Here is an 18,651-nt window from a genome sequence, read left to right on the forward strand (position 1 = left end):
TTCACAGCACCAAAGTCACAAACCAAGAAGTAAATATATGCACAAAAATCTTCACCCTTACTTGGTAAAAATGTAGTCTTACTTCTGGCAATGTTCTATGCAGGCACTGCCTGCTTTTGCCTCATTAAAGGGCTGCTGACACCTCCCGGAAATTGAACACATTCTATTCGGAACCAATTCTGCTTACATATCATGTATGTTTCTTTTTTACAAAAGAATATGCATAAAAATTTGATCTTTGTTTCTTCAGAGTTCAGCTGCTCCTGCTGCTTATCCCTACCTGAAGTAACAATTAATTGCCGTAATGTCACGGATAGAAGATTATGATTTCAGGTGGGGGAAACAAACAACAGAGGCAGATGAACTCTAAAGAAACAAAGATGCCGTTTTGATGCAAATATCCTCAGCAAAAGATGAAGAGAAGAGAGGGAAAAAATGGCAATCCAGAATGGTTGAATGTCTTTTAGCGTTTCCAACAAAGCGTCAGCGGGTCTGTGAAGAATTGCAAAGCATATATAACTATGAGCTGATTGATTTTGAAAAATGACAGTCAGGGTGCCAATATCCCAGTGACTTTTGAACCTTTTCTCCATTTGCAATTTAAGGAAAAAAACAGAAGATCATCAGGTTTAAGGCAACAATTACAATGCTCAATGAATTTTTATTAAGGAAATGTATGGTTATTAAATAATAAAGTGTATTGCTCAGAAAACATTATTATTATCATCAGAAAACTGAGATCCAGTTACTTAATCGAACTTTACAACCACAAGTGGAGTATGAAACGTTACATAGCCTATCTAAATAAATGTACTTCCATTTCTCCAACAGAGTGCAATGTGGCAAACAGATGCACAGAAGAGGGGGTGGGAGAGAGGGAAGAAGAATCTTTCCTCTTCCAGAGCAGTGAGAAACTGGCTATCAAGCTCTTCCTCCAATCCAAATCCCCTTCCCCCAAGATCCCATCAAAACAAATTAATGGTTGCAGGCCAATTTTTAAATCAAAATGTGAGTGCTTTTTTCTGATATATCACAGAACCCGTTCCCTCATTAACTATGGAAAAGGACAGTACATGATGGATATAAACACAGGTCTCCCCCTCCCCAAACAGAAGATTTTAGACAAGTAGAAATCATTACTGTAAACAAATGTACAGCATACAAAACCTTCCGTTAATTTCTTTGAAATTGAGGAAAGGGGGAAATTAAATTTTATATTATGGCCTTCAGTGCTTTTCATATGCTATTTATCCACTCTGCATTTTGAATGCCTCGTTTGAAAAGCACAGCATTCGTCCAGCTTACCTTAGCCAAGTATCACAACATTCAAGACAACCAGCATCTCAAACACAAACTTCTCTCCAGTCCCAGAGAGGCCCTAACACAGACCCAGCGAGTGTGGTAGTCCTTGCCAACGGTGTCGTCTCGTCAACACCATGCCGGTGTGTGTGTGCAACATTCGGTCACACACCAGTGCGTTACAGACACTCTTTCCCGAGAAGCCTACAGGGCTGAATCTGTCTCCAGGCATTCTCCCGACTGGATGGGCGGGGGGGGGACGGGACCAACACAACACAACACAACACCCACCCCAGCGTTGTCGTGCTCTGCTTCGAGTTCGCGACCACAGCCCCGCGCTGGGACGAGCCCGCGGGCCGGACAGACAGAACTCGAGCCACCCCGCCGCCCCCAGCCCCAAACCCGGCACATCGGCCCGGGTGAGCGCGGCGGGGCGGGGCGGGCGTGGGGAGAGCGGGGCTGGCTGCGCGGCGCGGCACGGAGCGCTGCCCCTCTCCGCTCCGCTCCCCGGCCGGCCGCCAGGCCTGGCTTCGCCTCCCCCCCGAAGATGGCCCCGACCCCGGCCCGGCCCGGCCCGGCTCACCTCGCAGCAGGGCGCAGAGGCTGCAGAGGAGCAGGCTGCGGAGCGCGGGCCCCATGGTCCCTGGCGGCGCTCACCGGCGGGGCGGCGGCGCGGGCGGGGCCGAGCAGCAGCGGCGGCGGCCGGCGGGCCGGCAGCTCATACTTCCCGGCGGAGCGTGGCGGGGGTCACCGGCCGGCCCCCCGCGCTGTGCGGCTCTAGCAGGCGCCTACGGGCCCCGCTGCCGCGGCGGAGCCAAGGCCGCCCGCCATGCCGCCGGCGGCGCCGCGCAGTCACCCGCCAGCCAGCCACTCCCGGCCGCCTCGGCCGGCCTCGCCGCCGCCTCCTCCGCCGCCGCCGCCACACTGCGGGCGCAGGGATACACGCCCCGCCCGCTCAGCCGCCTCCGCCTCCTCACGTCAGTCCGTCCGTCCGTCCGTCCTTCCCTCCCCGGCACGGCGGCTCCCCGACACCCACACGCAGCGCCCGCCCCCCGCGCACAAAGCCCGCCCCGCCGGAGGTGGGCAGGGCGAGCCGAGCCGGGCCGGGCCGGGCAGCGCTCCGCAGGGGCCCCGTCCCCTCAGCAGGAGCGGGGGGAGGGGCGGGGCGAGGCGATGCGGCCCCCTCGCATTCCAAGGGGACTATTTTCCTTCTCCGCCTCCCTCGTCTTTTTTTTGGGGGGGGGGCGGGGTGCTGACGCGGATGTCGACCGCCACTGGACCGGGGCGAGCCGGGCCTACTTTCAGCCGCAGAGCAGCAGCAGCACAAAGGAAACGCACCGCTCCGCGCACACCCGCACCGCTCCGCTGCGCTGCGGCAGGGGGAGCAAAGCCCGGCCCCGGCCCCGGCCCGCAGAGGGGGAGAGGCCGGGCAGAGCCGCAGAAGGGCCAGCCTGCCCCTGTGCGTGTGCACGGCCCCCTCTCTTCCCCAGCCGCCGCGGGCACACCGGTGCACACGCAGACCGTGCACACGCACACCCCGTGCACACGCAGACCGGCTGACCCCCTGCCCTGCCCTGCCCTGCCCTGCCCTGCCCTGCCCTGCCCTGCCCGGCGAGCGGCCGGGATAATGTCGGTGTTTCGACAGTGACCGGTCCGCTCTCAGCTTCTCCTGCCGGACTCGGCAGCCCCCGGGGGTGGCTGGCTCGTGCGGTACCGCGGTCTGGGGATCCCTGGGAAGCTGCGATCCACAGCCAGCCGAGCAGCTGTTTTGTTTTAATCTGTCCCAGTGCAAGGATATTAGTTATTCTTGTTCACAGAACGTGTGCTGTGTAATTGGTCATTTCCCAAAACAAGTCATTGGGGTTTTTGTTGCCCCCTTCGCTGAATCCAATGTTGTAACCAGTTTTGAACAAAAATAAAGAGAAAGCAAACACACAAAACAAGCCGTCAACGTTTCGTAGTCAAACAATGATTTCCCAAAGGATAGCCACTTAAACACACCCCTTCCTCTGTCAACTACTATACAGAGATTTTTCAATATTTGGTCATGCACTCTTAGAAGCTTTTAAAAAAAGGTTATTCCCCTACACATTTTGCTCCTTCCTACTTGGAAACAGTAAATGAAAGTTTTCTTGCATTTACCTAGCTTCTTTCATCCACTCTACAAATGCCACTTAATGATTTCTACTAAGAGACACCCATAGCACTTTGCCTACCAAGGAATGCAGCAGCTGTTTAATAGCACACAGACATAACACGCAACAGCTTAGGGCAGAAGTTGAGAGAATACCATATTAAATGTAAAGGGTATATTATTCTCAGATCTACTGCAAACACAGGAAAAATAACCCTTTTAATTTCATAGTTTACTTTGTTCTTTCCTGGTGATCATTTATAGTAAGATGTCAGTCCGGAGACAGACTAGGGTATAGGGCTAATAGACCCTTGCCTAAGGCACCAGCTTCTTGAGTCATGCGATTACATCAGAATCTCAGCTTTCATTAAAAGAAAAGGAAAAGAAAAAAGAAAAGAAAATGCATTGTAAGTTTCTAGTCCTTATGGTTGCAAAGGAAAGTTTGAAAATGTAAACAGGCGTGTAACCAAAGTAATAATATCTGCCCGCATCTGCAGGCAGCCTGGAACAACAGCTCTGAGAGAGATGCACTGCCTCATTCATCCCAATGGTGAGGGAACTTCAAGACCCAGTGTTTTGCGGGACCTCACCAACTCTGCATCCAGTGGTGGGGTGGACTCTTTGTGCAGACCAGCCACCAAGTTGATTCCCCCGGCTGCCAGTGTAAATATTGGGAGGTCCCCTGTATATCTAGGACTTGGAGAGGGGGGCCCTGTTTGTTTGTTTTGTATTGTTTTGTTTTGTTTGTGTGTGTTTGTTTTTTTCTGACTTGGAAATTTATTGAGACTCTACTTAAGGTTCTGGTGACTAATTTAAAGAAAAAAATTGGTAGTCTGTATATCTACAGGAGAGCTCAAAACCTTGTGCCAGTCACATCCTCTTTCCTGGGGAGATAAGGAAGCCTCATGTTGCTCTCCCTGCCTCTCTGCTAGGAAACCTGGCCTCCCTTGCTTCTGCCACTCCAGTTGGAGGATGGGACTACAGGGGGCCCATGTCATGGTGTATCTAGGCACTGAATTGCCTTAATCCAGATCTAGTCAGGATAGTTAATTGAAGCAAGAGCCTGCAGGGGAATTAAGCTGGTCCAGAAAAATGACGACTATAATTTTACAATATAACGTAAATTGTAAAATCAGTGTTGTATGACAGTGATTAGCTTGTTAAAACAAGTATGTAGAATCTGTGATGAATTCCCTACCATAATCTCATAACGTGGGGGCTGAAAAAAACCTCTACCTGAGAAAAATTTTTAATTTCTGCAGGCATAAGCTTTCGTGGGCTGTAACTTCATCAGTCCACAAAAGCTTATGCCTGCAGAAATTAAATTTGTTAGTCTTTAAAGTGCTACAGAACTCTCATTGTTTTTGCTGTATACAGACTAACACGGCTACCCCTTTGGAACTCTACCTGAGAGCTATCAAGCCTGACCTCTTGAAGCATGCAACACATTTCCTTCCATTATACCTTTTAGTGTCCTTATCTAATCTTTCACTGGTGAAACTCCACTATCTCGACTACCTCTCTTGGGAGTCTGATCCCCTGCCTAATTGCTCTCACGCTCAAAGACATCTTCCCTGCTGTCCAGGCTAGTTTTATTTGTAGCATTAGAACATTACAGCATTCCCTCCCTTCACCATGTCATTGTAATGCAAGTCTTTTCCTTTCCTGGTATGATTTCCTTGAAGGTATTTAATGAACGTTATTGGCTTCCCTATCTCAGTTTAGCCCCCTTTTCCCACAGTGTGTATCAAATCAGAGCCTTCAATCTGTTTTCATCAATACTACCATATCTAGTCCTATTCTGAACCTACTCCGTCTCTTGCATTTTTCTTCTCATAATATAGAGACCAGAACTGTGTGCAATATTCTAGATGCAATAGTACCAGGACAATATAAGAAAGGAAAGGTAAGTGAGGTAAAATCTGTTGGTGAAAGTGACATGGTTTCTCTCTTCTTCAGGAAGAGCTCTGTGAAGCTCAAAAACTTGTCCCTTCCACCAACAGAAGCGGGTCTGGTAAAAGATATTGGCTAACCAACCTTGTCTGTCTCATATCCTGGGACCAACATGGCTACTACAACAGTGCAAAGACAATTAAAAAAAAACAAAAACCAGAGGCACCGTCTCAGTTTAATTTGCAATTCATAAACACAAAAACTAGTTTTTCAGATAGACCACAAAAGGAAGTCGGTGAGACAAATGATTTCACTTATGTTTGGATGTTTATCATACTATCTATAGTATGTTACTCGATTTGAGCTCAGAATAAGAATAAAATAAATGGGAATGAAGAGGATACATTTTGAATTGTAATAGGGACTTCTTATGTTAATTAATATTGAATCACTGCCTCAAAGTAGAATCTCTGGGTCATAGATTCAAAAACTATCCAAGACCCCAATCCTGCAAAGAGATCGGTCTAGGCTAGCAAGCTTTTAAACTGACACAAGACACGAAGAAGTCAGTGGGATCCTTTGTAGAACTGGGGCCCAAGTCAGTAGTGATTAAAAGCAGTTAATAGATTATGGCTACTCAGCAAATGAATTTGTGGCTACCACATCACAGAAACCACCATCAGAACTGATTTCTTTGCTGACTGTGTCAATGAAGCTAAGAATTCAATAGGCACTGAGCGTGAAATCCTGCCTCATTGAAGTCAATGGCAAAACTCCCAGCCACTTCAATGGGGCCAAGATTCCACCCCAAGACTCTAGCTCGCCCCTAGAAGTGGCCTATAAGGGCAAGGCTGAGGCACAGTAGTTTGGGGGATCGGATCGTTAGGTAGGGAAGGCTGTTGCATGTGTTATAGCTGCTCATTGCCTACACGGAGAGCTCTCGCTTTCAGCACTGTAAGTCTGACACATTTCACAAGCCCTAAACTCACTGTTTAATGTTTATCCTCCCCAACCCCAGTTCAAGTATAAGTGCAGTCATCATCACTTCATGATAAATCTATCAGAAGATATTTGCCATGAGGCTCTCTTCTGAAGTGAAATGGCTCTTTAAAGTGCCGCTACTTCAACAAGCAGGTAAAATGGGGCTACATTATCTTTTCCATAATTAGGGTCAACGTTAATGGGAGACATTTTGTCCTTCACCTTCTTCTCTCCCATGCCATGGGGAGGTGCCTTCAACAGGAAATAAGAAGCTCACAAATAGATTTCCTTGGATTGAGAGAGAGAACATTTTGTTTTTTTTTATTTCTAAGGCCTGGTCTAAACCGATAATGAAGGTTGATGGAATGCGGCTTCTGTCGACCACATAAAGTATGCATCTCCACTGGCCTGTCAGTTCCGCCGACCTAAATCGCTGTAAAATTCAACTTAATAAAACCACCTCCAGAAGTGGCGTAGCACTGAAGTCGAATTGTGAGTCGAATGAGCATCAGTGTAGGCAGAGCGCAATGTAAATCGACGTCATTGGCCTCCGGGAGGTATCCCAAAATGCTCTGTTGCGACTGCTCTGCACATTCACACTCCGCTGCACTGTTGGTTGGGGAAGGTGTAAGGTTGGGGGAGGAAACGTAGTGCTTCACAATCCATTACTGTGTATTTATTGATAAGAAGGGAATAAAGGGAAGGGGAAGGTGGGGGGGGAACTGGAACGGTGGGTGAGAGAGAAGGGGGGAACTGGATTGGTGGAGGATGGGTAGGGATGCGAAGTGAAAGCACAGCACGGATAAGCGACGCAAATTACTGTTCTGTCTCGTTGCAAAAGCAGTTTTTCAATGCTTCTCTAAGGCTCAGCACTCCACGTTTGGCTGTAAGCATTGCAGTGGCATCTGGCTGCTCAAAATTTGCAGCCAGCCTATCTGCCTCCACAACCCAACCCAATGGGAACTTCTCCAGCTTTGTCTCATAGACATTATGGAGCACACAGAAGGTAACTATTGGAATGTTTTTTTCACTGAGGTCTAACCTAGTGAGCAAACTGCATCAGTGCGCCTTTAAACATCCAAATGCACATTCCACCACCATTCTGCACTTGCTGAGCCTATTATTAAAACACTCCTTGTCGCTGTGCAGGTGCCCGGCGTACAGCTTCATTAGCCAGAGGAGCAAAGGGTAGACAGGATCCCCCAGGATCACTACTGGCATTTCAACATCGCCAATATTTATTTTTTGGTCAGGAAAGAAAGTGCCTGCCTGCATCTTTTTGAACAGACCCGAGTTTCTAAAAATGCACGTCATGCACCTTTCCAGACCACCCCACACTGATGTCGGTGAAGCATCCCCTGTGATCCACAATGGCTCGCAACACCACTTGGAAATATCACTTTTGATTTATGTACTCTGTGGCAAGGTGGTCTGGGGCTAAGATAAGGATGTGTGTGCCATCTATGGCCCCCCACAGTTTGGGAACCCCATTGTGGAAAAGCCTTCCACTATGTCCTCCACATTTCCCAAAATCACTACCCTTCTTAGCAGAAGTCTATTAATGGTCCAGCACACTTGTATCACAGCTAATCCCATGGTGGATTTACCGACTCCGTATTGATTTCCAACTGACCAATAGCAGTCTGGCATTGCTAGCTTCCACAGAGCGATGGCCACTCTCTTCTCAACTGGCAGAGCAGGTCTCAAGCGAGTATTCACGCGTTTCAGGGCTGGGGGCAGCTCTCCGCAAAGTTCAAAGAAAGTGGCCTTTCGCATTCAAAAGTTTGGCAGCCACTGCTCATCTTCCCACACCTTCATAACAATGCGATCCCACCCATCACTGCTTGTTTCCTGGAACCAGAAGCGGTGCTCCACCAACTGCCGATGGTGTGTGACAGCCTGCAGCAAACGGGAATTGTTTTGTTTTATGGCTTGTAGCAAGGTGGCCTCTGTAACACTGCAATTTTCAGCACACGGCTCCTGTCTCACCCCTGAAAATACTGCAGAATAAATCATGAGGTGTTCATGATGCTCACAATAATAGTGCAGAGCTGAGCGGGCTCCATTGCCCTCAGGCAACAGCATGTGCATGGCAGAGAGTGAAGGGTTTGAAAAAATGGCGATCGTCTGTTTGTTTGGACTGGAACAAGAAGGGCGGTGGAGGGAGGACATTGCATCATGGGAGGACAACAACCTTCCCAAACGTCCCTGTGGGTAGTTGCACTGTGGGATAGCTACCCACAGTGCACTGCTTTGATTGCCAACGTAAGCGCGGATGGTGGGGACGCAATAAGCATGGTGTGATTGTGCTCCTCCGAATTCTGCAGCTCAGCAGGTGAAGGTCAATTTAAATTAAATCGACTTCACTCCACAGTATAGACATACCCTGAGACATCACCTCCACCCGTGATCCTCAGAGATCCTCTCAGAGCAATCCTCCTCATCTCCTCTCTTCTTCAAATCAACCTTGAGATGGGAAAAACCAGAAGCATTTCTCTCCAGAGCCCATCAGTGCCACTGCTGTTACCAGATGGGCCCATTACACAGCAATACAAATAACTGTTCCCTTCATCATCCACAGAACCTGCTTTGTGGCAGATCGTATGGGAAAAGGGGACTTGAAGGTCCTTTTCATTCGCATCTTATTTTTTCCCCAGTCTCTATTCTTTTTTACCCTTCCCCATCACCAGAAGAGGCTGCAGGCTACTCAGGATGAGGACTAAGCATCTATTTGCATCTCCAGATAACCAGACCACAAGCTCCCACAGTCAAGCACTCAACCTAAAGCAGCAGCTTGGTCAGTGCCTGAGCCCACAGCCCTATAGTTATCTAAGCCTCTTCAGTAGAAATTCTACAGGGATACCCTGAGGGTAACGATGAAAACCTTCGAGGACTTGCCCACCACCTTACTTGCAGCTGGGGGAGCATGTTTGTAATGGTGGCCTGGCTGGATCATGAGATTTTTCTGCTCTCACCCCACCCCCCTCACCCCCGGGTCCCACTGCTCCCTTCCCCTCCTCCTCTAACTCTGAAGGTTGAAAATTCTCTGCCCCCCACCCTCAGAGCATGCTTTCATTGTAATGCTTTCAGCTCCCCCCATGCAGGATTCTGATCCTAGATTTACACTACCCACAGCACAGGCCCAATAGTTCCTTTATTAATGTTGGCCATGGCTATATTTCAAAGCTAAATTAAGAAAAAGTCGTTTGGGAACCTTACAGTTTTTGTATGTTTAAGTACTTTATTGTTGCGTTGATGAGCTAAGCCATCCTTTTCAAAGGGATCCCATTTCACACTGACATGCACTAAAACATTGTTTTGTTTTAGTTTGCTAAAAACTTCCAAAAACAGTCAGCATATGGGCCCCATTAAGCATAATATGCGTGCATTTTAAAGCAACAACAATTTTAAAATCCTTTTCAGAACACTTTTATGGAGTTCCATATTTTGCAATACACATCCGCAGTATTTACCGAATAAGCATTGTATTGCATCCTTTGAAGCGTAAGAATTAGCTATTGGTAAAACAGTATACATGTTGTTCACACTATTCTAGTTACAGGGATTGGTGACTGAAGTTTATGGCTATGGTTAGGGAAGGGAGGTCACCATTTCAAAGAGTAGTTAAACACACAACAGCTTTCATATAGCGGCTTTCAATCCTGGTGTGCCTTAAATACTAAGGCCATGTCTATACTGACGGTGGCAAATTCACCACTGCCAGATCAATCTTTCCGGATCGATTGAGCGGTCAGTGTAGACCCGCTCAATCGATCAGGAAGTCGACTGAGTAAAACCAGCCCATCAAGTAGCACAGCGGTGTAGACAGCGCGCAGAAGGGAAGCACAGCAGTCGACGTGACTTACGCAAGCTACTCGGTGTAGTTTGCGTAACTCCCATTGACTGCCGCCGAATCGCCAGGTGAGTGTGGACCAGGGCTCAGAAACACAAGCTGTACCAGGGAATGTCTTATCTAACTCTAGAAACACAGCCACTTCTGGGACGAAATGCCATAGTTAACAGTGCACAGCAACACTCTTGTTTAGGACAAGAAAAAGAGAAATACTTTATTCAATTCAAATGTAGCTAATCGGAACATAATCACTCAAACTGGAATTCAGCCAGGACACCAGGACCAACACCTTACACTATGAGATTCTCGGTGACAGTTTCTCATCAAGGGCTTGGCTTTCTACATCCATTCTACAGCTATAGGGTAGCACTATAGCACCCCCTAAAACTAAGCAGAGTCATTGGTTCTGTACAGATTCACCAGAGGAAAGGGTGCTCCCTACTGGTTCACCAACACCATTCCCTGCAGTGCCTGACATCTCAAACAGTCCATCTCTGCTTAGATTGTGAGGCAGGATCACAATGAAGAGAAGATGCTGGAGCCCTTCATATTTAAAGAGAGACCAAGATCTTCCTCAGCTCAGTGCTCTATCCAGTGATAAAAATCAAAGAAAAAACTATGATGCATTCTCAATGAACCCCAAGAGCATTAAGAGGGATTTGTGTAAACTAAGTTTATACACTTGGCAATGCTCAGTTGCCACCACTGAACTCAATAGGTTTTTATTTTATTTATTTTGGTGTGACCCAAGTCCTGTAAGGGCAACTTATAGGAAACATATGTCCCCAGTTTATCTTAGATACATAAAATGCTTGTGTGTACATTGTGGCTGTATATATGCCACCTCATATTTGTTCCATTAAGGCAAATTCCTTAAAACTTGTTTATTCTGCTTTCACTGAAGAGCACATAGTCAAAATGCTGATAATAAAGATAAAAGTTTAAAATTACTTTTGCCCACATCTTGACAGAGTGGAACGAATGAAACCCCCTATTTAATTGATAGCAGTGAATTCTGTACTTTCTCTTTTCTTCCCCAGTGTTTACCCATAACTTTGGGCCTTTGTCTCTTATTCTACAAGCCTTCTATTGATTTCTGCATCAGAACCATGCTACTTGGTGAGGCTGAGTGAAATGAAACTGAATGCTGCATTTTTCCCTCTCAGTTGGCAGTAGTGTTAAGTGCAGGATGTACCGTAACCACCTATGCCTCTTCCATGCCACAAGGGAAATCCGACATTGTAGACAGAGGACAGCAAAAAGTTAGACACAAATTTAGCCTTGGCATAAGCTGACACATTGACTTCAAAAGCAGTTACAACTGCTTACAACAGGAATTAATCAGGGCCCTTATGTTTGCACTGATTGTGTATATAATGATTTCCACCGTTTTACGGCCTGTAACTCATTCTTTGGGAGATGAGAGGGCGGGAGAGGCAATTATATACGGCTGAAGACTCATTTGCTGTTTTCCCATGTCCATTAGTTACTTTGAATAATTTCCTTGCAGTCCTGGGCACTGATGAAGACTGTTCAAGTACAGCTGGGAATAAAACAAAGACAAGTAACATAGGAGACACTGAAAGAGATCCCAAAATATATTAATTATAAGTCTCACATGCTGTAAAGGTATAAATATAGCATTGGTGCATTCAGTTTTGGAATAAATAGATTTTGTTTTCTTCTTTTAAGGAAAAATACATTATTACAGCAAGAACATCCGTTCTGTCCCTCTCCCTCCAGCCCATAAATAGTACTGGGTCACATGAGTCCTTGTAATTCAAAAGACAGTGAGTTGTGCCTGAATAGCCTTGACTTGTAAAGCCCTTCCAATGCGTTTTCCAGTGTCGGGGCTTTTCTGTTAATGCAACTTGTACTAATTTTTCCTTACTTCAATTGTGAAAAATCTAATACCTTTAAAATGATCTGAAAAGAGCTTACACGGAACAAAATCCCCGTTTAATCTTGGCATATTAAGAGATCTTTTCTTTGAACAATACATTTAAAATGCTATTTTTCCCACCAAACCTTTTTTTAAAGTAAAGCTCCAAAAGAAAAAAGCAGCACAGATTTAGAGGCACATACGCATTTATGGTTTATGAATCTTGGCACTTTAAACTGCCAGAATTGTTAATGAGGCAATGGGCTTCCTATGGCACGTTGTGGCAATAAATCATTAACTTGTTATGCCAAAAAAGTGCCAAATTCCATGGGATGATGTTAAAAACCAATGGGAGGCTCAGGCCCAGATTCTTTTTATTAGAGAAAAGACATTATGAGTGAAATGTCACACAGAATCTATTTTATTTGGTCACTGGCCCTTGCCTACTCCTACATACACCTATATCATATACTCCCCACTTGCTTTCATTACAAAATATTAAGGCACGTGCTTGCTTCCTTTTTCTATATCTGGTCTTCCTGACTGGGTGATCATTGTATTGGCAGCCTATGCAGTTACAGACCCAGCTATTGTCACCAGTCTGGTTTAGCGTCCCATCAGCGCGGCACGGTCAGTGCAACATTTACATACCTACTGTGCAGCTGGTAAGTATCTCTCTTGAACAATTGCATTATCGGTACTTAAATGCACATAAAACATTTGAGGTCCGAAGTGACATACCACTGCTAAGAAGGGACACTGACGTCCATTGAAGTCAATGGAACTCTTCTTTTTTAATTTCACTGAGCCCAGAGTTTGGCTGCAAATGCATGGGGACATGAAAATGATGAGCACAATTCTTGAGATGCAAAACACCCTTATAGCCCATTGACTTTAGTGGGAGTGGAAGGTGCTCAGCGTCTTATAGCATTGCCCCTTGCCCCACACGTGTGAATTATCCACTAACTATCTTCATCAAACATAACTTATACAAGCCATCTCAGAAGACCTACATTTTAGAGCCCTGTGATCCAAGTCCTTCTTCCCTTTTGGTACAGTCTGTACCAATAGCCAGAACATGACAGACCCATAAAAAGAATATCAAACACAAATTAAGGGCGTATTCACACACACGTGCTGGAATTAGAGGGGCTTGAAGTGGTTTCCATTATATACAAGGTTTACTGTTTGGTTCAATGGGTTTCAGCACCCCCATTATAAAAATAGTTCCAGCCCCCCTGCACAAACACCCCTTTCCCTGCACAGAACTGCCATTTACTGCGCAGAATTCCTATGGACAACAGTGGGAGTCCAGCACAGGAAAAGAGGGGCGAATGTGCCCCTAATCAGTGATTAAACTGATGAAATAGGGAGTGCCATACAAAGAACAAGAAGGAAAATTTACAGCTGAGCTGAATTTGAGACAAATTCAGGTTCAAACAAGATTTGGCCATTATAACTATACTTCACAGCCAATTATTTTTGACCTTTTCCAAAACAAATAGTCCTGAATAAGGGTGACATATAGCATGTGGCAAATCTGAACTTTTTCCAGAAACAGTGATTGAGTTATCTGCGTACGAAAAAATAAAACGCATCTGAACTATTTATGTCCTGTTGTGAAACAAAACAAGAGAAACACTGCCATAGTTGGAAAATCAGAAACAGTTGGGCAGATAGTCTTTGGAGACTTCCAAAAATGTCACCTCTGGGATAAGAAGTCATATCCTCCCTTAAGGCAATTGTTTTGAAAGATATGACACTCAGTGGAGGGACTTGTTTTAAGGCCATGAATTATCTGCTCGTGGAACTCCTACTGACATAAACGGAAGATGCATATGCAAAGACACAGCAGCACATGGCCATTTGAACGAAAGGGCCAGCTCATCCTTAACTGCTAGTGATGGAAGAAGAGAATTGAATTAGTGTCAATGGGAGCTGGATGTAGAGGGGAAGAATAGGCCCATTAGAAAGAGAAACCAGGAAAACTCACTCAAAACACACATACCGACTATCTTCACTGAAGCAGGAATGCCCTAAATGAAAATTATTCTAACACCTCTTTAACCCCAGAACAGGTCATAAAACCTTTTGAGTGTGTGAAAGTAGTTAGTTAGAAGGCATTGAAAAACATAATAAAATGCATGATTTACAAGTTTAGATAGTGTCCCTCAAAGAATTCACTCAACAAAACATAGTTGGAAGAAGCACAGAAAAAAGCTGCTCCTTTCCCCTGTTACTCTTCAATATGACACTAGATTCAGATCAGGCACCCCAGTGAAGTAGCAGGTATCAAAATTGCATAGAGGGATGATCTGTATTTGACAGAGGCAGACTGCATCTTTGGTTGCTCACTAACATTAAGGATACCACTCTCAAGCTGCTAAAAATCAGGCAGTCAGTAGTTTCTGTAGAGACAAAATAAATCTGGGAATGACTCTAGACTCACCTAACAACAAATGTCTTTTTGTGCCAATTTCAACAGATCTTTCAATTGGGTTAAACAGAGTACGTAGGCATGTCTCATCCCAGACCTATTAAGAAGTATCTAACCTTAACACAGTTGCCTTCAATGGGACTATGCATGACTAAATGCTTGCTGATGCAAGTCTGGGTTACACAGTCTAGCCCACAATCCCTTCAATTTGCGCTGAACAGCAAATATTTTATTTTATTGCTCATTTCATTTAAGGAAATACTGAGTTCAATAACTATTTAGGGATGTTTTTCTGTTAATCAGATGCAGTTGTCAATTTTCTATGAATAAAATGAAAAAAAAAGGTGGGTGAGCAAAGTATCGTGCTGTATGTTCACGCTGGGCCTGACTACCTACTCATTTACACTAGTGTAAATATGGGGTAATGCCAGTGAAGTCAATGGCATCACAAAGGGTTAAAGAAGGAAAGAAGCAAAGCAAGTGGTTTTAACTTGCTAGCTGTAAATCTTCTCTCTCACTGAACCAATAGAGTATACTATTTTACAGAGAATAATACATCAGTGGTTCTCAACTTGTGGTCTGCGGACCCCTGGGGGTCTGCAGACTATGTCTAAGTGGTTCACAAAAGGTTGTCATTACCATAGAACAGTGGTTTTCAACCTGTGGTCTGCAGACCCCAGGGGTCCGCAGACTATGTCTAAGATTTCCAAAGGGGTCCGCACCTCCATTGGAAATTTTTCAGGAGTCTGCAAATAAAAAAAGGTTGAGAATCACTGCAGTAAATTATAGCTGTACTGGAACTGGAAAAGAATATTTAACCCAGATTATAAATGAAGAACACAGTAGTGGCCATTGTGATGGGTGGCTACATCTGAATTTATGGCCTGCATATGAATATCCTTATGAATTACATATGCTAAAAAACGCTCCCTTTCTCAAGGGTGAGCTACAGATTTTCTATGGACAATGACGTCCTGAAGGTGGAAAAGGAGGGGTCTAGAAAGAACTTTAGGTATGTCCCAAGAACGTGGACAGAAGACAATGCAGTGGGAGACCAACACCACAACACATGCAACACAAATAAACTTGCATATAGAGAGCCATGCCTTTCAAGGTAGGTGCAGACTTTTGGGGAGATGACAAGTGCTGGTTTTTCCAGAGCAACTGGCTACAAACTGGGAGATGAAAAACGCAAGGAAGAGTAACCAGAATTTGTCCACCAACCTGGCAGTGCCATGATCACAGAAGTGGCTCGAAAGGCCTTTTAGTCCGTGCTCTAAGAGGTACCACCAACGGCAGGCATGCTGGTGTGTTAATACCATCATTATTTCTTTCTAGTTGGGGGGAAAAAAATCCTTTATGTCACTGATATCTGGTGTTTGCATCAAGCTCAAAATTATAAAGTAGAGAAAAAGGAAGTGAGTCAAGATGGAATTGTCTGATCGCCTTTCCATGTCATTCTACACTCCTCTTCAACTGGTGATTGGAAGGTTCTTATTACACAGCAAGACTGCTAAAGTACCAAGGTTTCATACTGGGCATAAGGTCAGACAGGAATTATGAGCAGCTGAATTGCAAGCCCATGAAAACATACAATATTGAACTCCCGATAGTTTGAAGTGTGGTTTCCCTGCCCCCAAGCAGATCTGGAGCATAATTTTCTTTTCGTGATTGTTTGCATTGGTTATCACACAGCTAGGTTTTCTATTTGCCTTTTTATATGGTAACCTACAACATCTGTGTGTGCCAGTCTATATAACTTGATTTTTTTTTTTACATATTTTATGTATGTTCTGCATAATAAAAAAAAAACCCCAATGTGAAACACTCCTGGAGGCTAGGGTAATTACTACATTACTGGTGTGATTCAAGTTAATCAGTTTTTGGCCTTGTGCTGCATGCAACACAATCTGAGATGTTCTAAGGAGTCCCAGAAGTACACAGATTATCAGGTCATATTGATTGATGGTAACTCTGCATCTGGCTCTGGTATTGTTTTCCTGTATTAAAATTAATGTAGAGAAACCCACCTTATTTTCTCACTGACTTCCACGGCTACCTGAACTGTTCATTCTTTGAACAGTCTAGTGAAGTGTGTTGCAGTTTAGCAATTTCATAGCAAGAAGTGAGGGGCATATGCCATATTTTCTGAGCATGCAGTGCGAAAATAAAGTAGTTAATAAAAATAGATGCTGGAAAGCACAACATAAATATAATGGATTTTTTTTACAGCTACATTTATTCTTTCTGATATCCAGGAAAATAAATTAAGTATAAGTCTGAAAAATGCATATTACTAAGCAGCTTAAGTTATTTATGCAATTAAAATGTGGTTAAAGCAAATCCTCTCTCACCCTTGAAGTATTAACATTTTTCAATTTATTGAACTATTTAAACTCTATTTAATAAACTGATATTGCCCTCTAGTGTTCACATGTAGCTTCAAAACGCTATAGAAATAGAAGAATGATCCCTACAAGTTATCTAATGTCTTCTCTTTTGTACCTGGAATTAATTAATTCCAGAAAACTAATCTGGTAGATTGTGAGGGTTTTTTTTCTAAAAAACTAAGAATTTTTAAAGTAACTTGTTCCACTTCTTGTAGCTCAAATTTCAATTCAGTTTCCTTCCCAAATGGGTCACTGCAAACATGCAGCTCATTTCCATGTTTCTGCTGTTTGCAAACGTCTGTTCACAATCTCGTTTAGATGCAACGTTTTAAGTTTGTATTTTCAGTTATATTAACCAAGCACTTCAGCCAGAGCCAGCTCTGGATGATGCGTGCTGGGTCTGCCAACTAGCAGCTTCCTTCATGGACTATACCAATGAACACCCCTCCCTACCTGCCTCCTTTCTATAGTTGAGACTCACACTGGGATATCCATGGCCTTAGACAGCAGCTCCAGCAAGTGAACTAAAAATTAGCCTCCTTCTGGCCCAGCCAGTAAAAGCTAAGCTCTTTCCACAGCAGGGTATATGAATAAATTGTCTGGTACTAAGAGATATGCAAATAGGGATTATTATTATTAGACTAAACAAATATCATGTATTAACAAGGTCTGCTGACATGGACCACATTCAAGACTTCCTACAAATACTGACTGTCCTTTTAAAAGGAACATAGTCTACTTCAGATCTAGTCAGTCAGTTTAAGAAGGAAGTTAGAAGTAGTTTCAGGCATTACTGCTACTCCCATGTCCTTCTGACTATATTTATCATTTCACAAACACATTTTCCCCATTCCCTGGTAAGAGACTCCCATAAACAGTGGAAAAGTAAACTGATTGCAGATGAAGTGCTGTCGCCTGCACAAAGGAAGCTGTTAAAATTGAGATACTGTTCTCCCTCTACTGTCTGTCATTTATCATAATCTCAGGTGTTACCTCATTTACAATTAAAACATTTTCAGACTTAACCAGCATGGAAAGCTGGTCTTGCCTCAACACAATGAATTTCACTTAGAGGAAGTTTTCAACTTCTTTGATTTGCATAAATTAATCTGTGAACAACTAAATTTTCTGCATAAATCTGTTAATTAGTTTGAGCTAAAATTAAAGATGGATGTTTTAAGAAATTTATTCTGAGGAAAACTATTTTTGTACCCCTCTGTTTATCCCTCCCCTCCCAAAATATAAAACCTCATCCCAAGCACCAAATTTCACACACAGCCTAAAAAACTGTTGGATATAGGTTACTTTTTGTATTTAAAAATGAATTATTTCCCCTTATTAATGATAATCCCGTTTTTTGGTTGTTGATTATATTGGCAGTCAAATGGATACTCTAGGACCGAGGCTTTCATTTTAAAAAGTAATTCTAAACTCCATGGTTGTGATAAACCTTGAAAATGTGAACTGGTTGCTACAAGCCCTATCGTCCCATCACACACACGCTGTTGCTTCCCACAGCTCTGCCCCCAAACATAGCTGTTCACTCACATATTCTAGCTCATCCCTGGCCCCATTGCCAGGGGCAGGGAACTCCATGCATAGAGTGACCGTGGGTGTTAACGTCACGAAGTGGAGGCATTGTAGGGTTGCCACCTGTCCAGTTTTCCCAGGATCATCCCTATGTTGAGGTAGCTGTCCTGAGAAATCTACAAGGAGAGCTACCTATGCCACACACTGCCAGCTGTCCAGTTTTATGGACTCAGGATCATTTCGGATGTCCTG

General features: G+C 44.3%; 1 protein-coding gene across 1 annotated transcript in view; it reads right to left on the reverse strand.

Moving 5' to 3' along the window:
• The window catches only part of LRP6 (LDL receptor related protein 6), a 154,683-nt gene extending 152,407 nt beyond the window's left edge, over positions 1-2,276 (reverse strand). The window contains exon 1 of the mRNA XM_067531046.1: positions 1,883-2,276. Within this exon, the coding sequence (XP_067387147.1) occupies positions 1,883-1,937 (55 nt within the window). The 5' untranslated portion in view covers positions 1,938-2,276. The remainder of the gene's footprint in view (positions 1-1,882) is intronic.
• Between the last annotated feature and the right edge of the window lie 16,375 nt (positions 2,277-18,651).

This window comes from Emydura macquarii, unplaced genomic scaffold (genome assembly GCF_026122565.2).
Source record: "Emydura macquarii macquarii isolate MOO-44397 ecotype Brisbane River unplaced genomic scaffold, CSIRO-AGI_Emac_v2 contig_3122, whole genome shotgun sequence".
Lineage (NCBI taxonomy): Eukaryota > Metazoa > Chordata > Testudines > Chelidae > Emydura > Emydura macquarii.